A 5,628-nucleotide genomic window follows, 5' to 3' on the forward strand; every position below is an offset into this window, starting at 1 on the left:
CCTCACTAGCTGTGTTGGGAAGACAATGGAGAGAGTTGTAAACGCACGCCTAAAGTGGTATCTGGAGACGAACAACTTACTTGCAAAACAACAAGCTGGATTCCGGCAATTCCGCTCCACCGAGGACCAGACTACCTACCTGGCCCAAGAAATTGAAGATGCTTTCCAGGAACAGAAGGTTGTCCTTACAGCATGGATAGACCTTCAAAGGGCCTTCGATAAAGTCTGGACTGACGGGCTCCAAGTCAAACTATTGAGGAATGGAGTTGGAGGAACCATGTTGAAGTTGATCAAGTCATATCTATTCAACAGAAGGGCAAGAGTCAGCTTAAACCAAAGAAGCAGTAAGAAGTTCCTTCTACGGCTTGGTGTCCCACAAGGAGGAGTCCTGTTCCCGACGCTTTTCCTACTCTTCATCAACGACCTTGTGTCTGAATTGCCAAGGGGAGTGAAGACGGCACTTTATGCTGATGATCTTGTGATATGGTGCAAAGAAGAACATGCCACCACAGCCACATTCAGAATGCAAGAAGCAATAGACACGCTTACCGCATGGGCTGAAGACTGGTGTGTTATGATCAACAAAGAGAAATCATCCACCACACTATTCACATTGTCATAAAAACAGAAAGCAGGGACGGTGAGGATGGGAGACACTCCTATGACTGAGGCAGACGAGACTACTTACCTGGGAGTCACCTTTGACAAGAGGCAAACGTGGAAGCCACATATCGTGAAAAAAGAAAGAAAGGCCCGAAGAAAACTTGCAATGATGCGAAAGCTTGCGGGAACCACATGGGGGGCAAATGAGCACATACTCAAGACAGTCTACCGAGGCACAGTGAGACCCCAATTAGAGTATAGTTCCCCCACATGGTCTACCACAGCCAAATCCAACCGCCAGGCTCTGGATAAAATCCAGAACCAAGCACTGCGCATCATAACAGGAGCAACCAAGTCCACACCAATTGCCTTCATGGAAAAGATAACAGGAATACAACCACTTCAAGAAAGAAGAGATGTCAAAATCCTGCTTCAGACAGAGAAGTATACATGTCTCACGGATCACCCCATGTCAGCCAGAGTTAAAGGGTATACCAAAAATCGGATCAAGCGTAGCCACTTTGTACACGGAGCTAAGAAGCTCGACAAGGCCTATGCAACAGATCTGACCATCCCCACCACTCCCTTTGGAAGTGAAGACATCGTAGATCCATTACAAAATGAGCTGTGAAACGTTGCCTTAAGATCCAGTGTTCCTCACCTACAGCCAGGTAAACAAGAGGATGACCAATACCCAAGGGAGGCATGGACTCCTGTCTACACAGACGGTTCTGCCACTAGAGCAGTCACAAATGGAGGTGCTGGCATCGTCATCCTGTACCCATCCGGAAAACGAGAAACACATCATGCAGCAACCGGAACACACTGTAGCAATTACAGAGCAGAGACTGAAGCTCTCATGAAGGCAGTCTCAATGATTGAAGACTCGACTGAAGCTGTCTTCCTTACAGATGCCATGTCTGTATTAGAAGCCCTGACCAACAACAAGATTCCTCAGCTGGCAAATGCCTTACAAAGAATCAGCACCAACCTAAACGTTACCCTCCAGTGGAGTGGCTAGAAATGAAGATGCTGACCAACTGGCAAAACAAGGTGTTCAGCCACCTGTGCAAGTAAACTACAAGGAGAAAGTTACCATCGTTAAATCACTCCTTGAAATACAGACTGGCCCCGTCACCGACCTGTCTATGTGGCATAGAAGAACAAACAGCAGAACACATCTTCCAAAGATGCAAACGTCACGACCAGGAGCGAGCTACAGATTGGCCCCAGGACACATCCCTCCACCAAAAGCTCTATGGAGACGTGGATGACCTGAGACGGACCACATCATTTATCGAAGAAACTAGAGTGATCGTGTAGAGCGAACGCCAAGAAGAAGAAGAATAAGCTGTTCTAATTAAGTTATTTTTGCCAAAATTGTTAAACAACATTTTTACGAACCTTTCAATTTACACCTGATCCGTAAAGAGGAAGTGGCAAGGCGGTGTACACCCAACATCATCCCGATCAAATTTCCCCTACTATTTAACATAAGGCGGTGTTAAACAAACTCCGATCAAAATATCCCTACTTTTTTACAGAGCAAAATAGAGTGGTATAACAGAGGCCGCAGTGAACATAGTTCGTCTCGAGATCGAAAGATGGCTGTCCAATGATCCCATGCCAACATACACAGTGCGATCAATTTAAAGTATCACTCCAATGAAAATGCAACATTGAAACGGACTCTGGGAAAACGGGGCGTAATGCATGTGCGTAAAGTATAGACCCAAATTAGGCTGATCAGTGACGACTCTTTCCGCCTATACTGAGTTTTCGCTAGAAAGAGTCTTCCTTTAAGCGAAGATTACAATACAAGCGGAAAGTTTCGTCCCTGATTAGCCAAAAGCAATGTCAGTTGTAGCGGATATGAGGTTGGGTTTCTAGGCTTGAATCTCGCTCCAGAAGCGTTCTCGAGATGTTTCAAAGAGACTAAGCGGTTCTTCCCAGGAACCGCACTCGAGTGTTCATATAAGCACAAATCAGCGGACCTATAGCCAACTCACCGAGCCTATCGCTAACACACCGGGCCTTCAGCCAACACATAGGGCCTACAGAAAACTCACCGGGCCTATAGCCAACACATCTGACCTACAGCCAAATCACCCGGCCTACTGCCAACTCACCGGGCCTACAACCAACACACCGGACCTATAGCCAACATACCGGACCTACAGCCAACACACCAGCCTTACAGCCAAATCATCGGACTTATAGCCAACTCACCGGTCCTACAACCAACTCACCAGGCCTACAACCAACACACCGGACCTACAGCCAACTCACCGGGCCTACAGATAAAACACCGTACCTACAGCCAACTCACCTAGCCTATAGCCAACACACCGGACCTACAGCCAACTCACCGGACCTACAGCCAAATCACCAGGCATACAGCCAACACACCGGGGCTATAGCAAACACACCGGACCTATAGCCAACACACCGGACCTACAGCCAACACACCGGGCCTATAGCCAACACACCGGGCCTAAAGCCAAATAACCGGACCTATAGCCAACACACCGGACCTATAGTTTACAACATTAAATGATTATTTATTAAATTTGAAAATAAGTCAACTTCTTATGCTGATAAATGGTAAAGATTGATTAAATATGTAACCTATATCTATGCCTATAGATTTCTTTGTCAAATGGGTGTGATAATCAGCTTGTTGGGGTATCAATTAAGATGTAAAAGGAAGGTGAGAACTTAGTCAAGTGTATATACAAAGCATAACTTTTACAGTACTTGAATGTAATATGGCCAGTTATTTATTAAGTTCATGGAATATTATCTAGTCGTTACTTAGTCAAACTGATGAAATTACCATGATAATATATTAATAATTAACTAACATTTGCAAATTTACATTTTAATAATTACGACAGATTTGAATTCCTGAAAATTCTTGACATGAAAACACTCCATTTCATTATTAACACTATAAATTGCAAAGCCTGTATAAAATCTATGCATTGCATATTTTGTAAAATTGCACAAAAACATCTAATGTTAGAACTTGTTTGAACAGTTGATGTATATCAAGTGCAACTGTGATTTATTCTGATAACAGATGAGACCTGAGATTTTGTACTATTATCTTTATGTGCATACCTACATGTACCTAGAATTGACATTTCACAGTTAATAGTTACTTATGCTGAAACAAAATTTCATACTTTGTAATTAAAATACAAAATGTAGTGAACAGTGATATATTTTGCATATCACATATATTAACCTTCATATAAGTCACCTTATGTAGTCATCAGCACATGCATAAAATAATGCTTAATTTAATGCATTACTTTTTGAAATTATGGTAATGTAATGCATTACTTGGTCAAATTGCAGTAATGCTAATTTAATGCACACTTATTGCAAATAATGCTAAGTTCATGCATTACTTCTGTTAGTAATAAGTCCCATGTCTGGTACGAAATCAAACCGTGGGACATCTTAGTGCACAAACCTATAAATGTTCACTCTATTTTAGTTTAAAATTGTAACAGCTAGAAAATCAACACACAATGCTGAACATTTCTTACTCATTTCATTGTTACCAAATAAAATTGATCGACGTCCCGTGGCCCAAATAATGAGTTGGGAATTCTGGGATTTTTACACAGCTCAGAAATGTTATGACCAGTTTCGCGTTTCATAGCGCTATTAAAGTATGTTTACTATTTCACATGTTTACTAAAGAAACTTAACTGATTACTTTAAGGGTAAAACTTAAGTAATTAGTTTAAACCAAAGCTTTCTAGATACTTTTTGGGCCAGTGTGTCCCGTAGAATCAAAAGTGTCAAAGGGTATCCTGTGGTGTTTATCCCAACCCCTATGTGAGGATCAATTTGACCCCAGTGGACATAATTTGGACATTTTTGGTCAAATTCATTGTTTCACACTTTTAAATTACATGAGTTTCCTTGTTTCCAGTCTTTGTCGCGGCCTTTTTTGTTACCTTCTTTTTTGTTTTCTTCGATCGAATGTTTTCAAGAATTTGTTTTATCCGTTCTATTTATTTTCTGTAATTTATACGTTTGAAAATGAACAATTTTACAAATCCGTTCACTTTGCTATATGAAATACATACTGAAGGAATATAGGTAATTTATTTGCAGCATAACATCACTACTCTCTTTCAGAGATCATGCAGTAACTCCCTGCCATACAAGGCTGCACGATATGCCCAAAGCATACCACGATTTGTTGTGATGCATTCTAAATGTAAAACGATATGAAGATCTATCGTGATACATTACATCATATAGTTAACAAAAAGCCTATAATCATCATTATTATTACAGTAAATATAATTATCAACAAGATGTGTTTGTGAAACACTATGTTCCCCATATATTTGACCTTTGACCTTGAAGAATGACCTTGACCTTTCACCACTCAAAATGTGCAGCTACACGAGATACACATGCATGCCAAATATCAAGTTGCTAACTTCAATATTGCAAAAGGTATGGCCAATGTTAAAGTTTGACGCAAACAAACAAACAAACTAACAAACAGACAGGACAAAAACAATATGTCCCCCAGTATAGGCCGGGAGACATAAAAAAAGAACCGAAAGCATGTTAACAATGACTAATTACCGGATTCAAACTACAAATGGTGTAAAGTGAAGAAGGGATACTACTTTTGGAAAATACAAATAAATCCTTGTATAAAAAGTGGTACTTGATTAACTCTTAGCAATCGGTTGAGAATCAGAAGTTCAACTAATATTAATAAAATGATCAGAGAGATATCACTATAATCTCCCGTACCTGAGATATAAATTGCCCTTTAACATGAAAATGTTACTTACATCGTCAGAAGAATCGCTGTCTGCCATTTTATTCAAAAACGCGCCAAATTATGTCAAACAGGTAATTCACGAGTCCAAAGTCAAAAGTCAAAAGTCACAAGTCAAAAGTCACAACTCACAAATCAAAAGGGCAGGTTTATGCTTCCAAAATAACCTGCCCTTTTGATTTGTGAACTATGACTTTTAACTT

General features: G+C 40.6%; 1 protein-coding gene across 1 annotated transcript; it reads left to right on the forward strand.

The window, feature by feature from the left end:
• The first annotated feature begins 646 nt into the window (after positions 1-646).
• LOC127832237 (uncharacterized) lies at positions 647-1,624 on the forward strand. The gene is made up of 2 exons (XM_052357588.1): positions 647-1,207; positions 1,271-1,624. Exons 1-2 carry the CDS (start codon positions 647-649, stop codon positions 1,622-1,624), a joined length of 915 nt encoding a protein of 304 aa, XP_052213548.1.
• Positions 1,625-5,628: the final 4,004 nt, after the last annotated feature.

Source organism: Dreissena polymorpha, chromosome 1 (assembly GCF_020536995.1).
Source record: "Dreissena polymorpha isolate Duluth1 chromosome 1, UMN_Dpol_1.0, whole genome shotgun sequence".
Lineage (NCBI taxonomy): Eukaryota > Metazoa > Mollusca > Bivalvia > Myida > Dreissenidae > Dreissena > Dreissena polymorpha.

Coding starts and splice junctions, on each gene's coding strand:
- LOC127832237 (XM_052357588.1), top strand. CDS start 647: ATGGGAGACACTCCTATGACTGAGGCAGACGAGACTACTTACCTGGGA. Junction 1,208..1,270: donor CCTTTGGAAGTGAAGACATC/GTAGATCCATTA, acceptor CCTCACCTACAG/CCAGGTAAACAAGAGGATGA.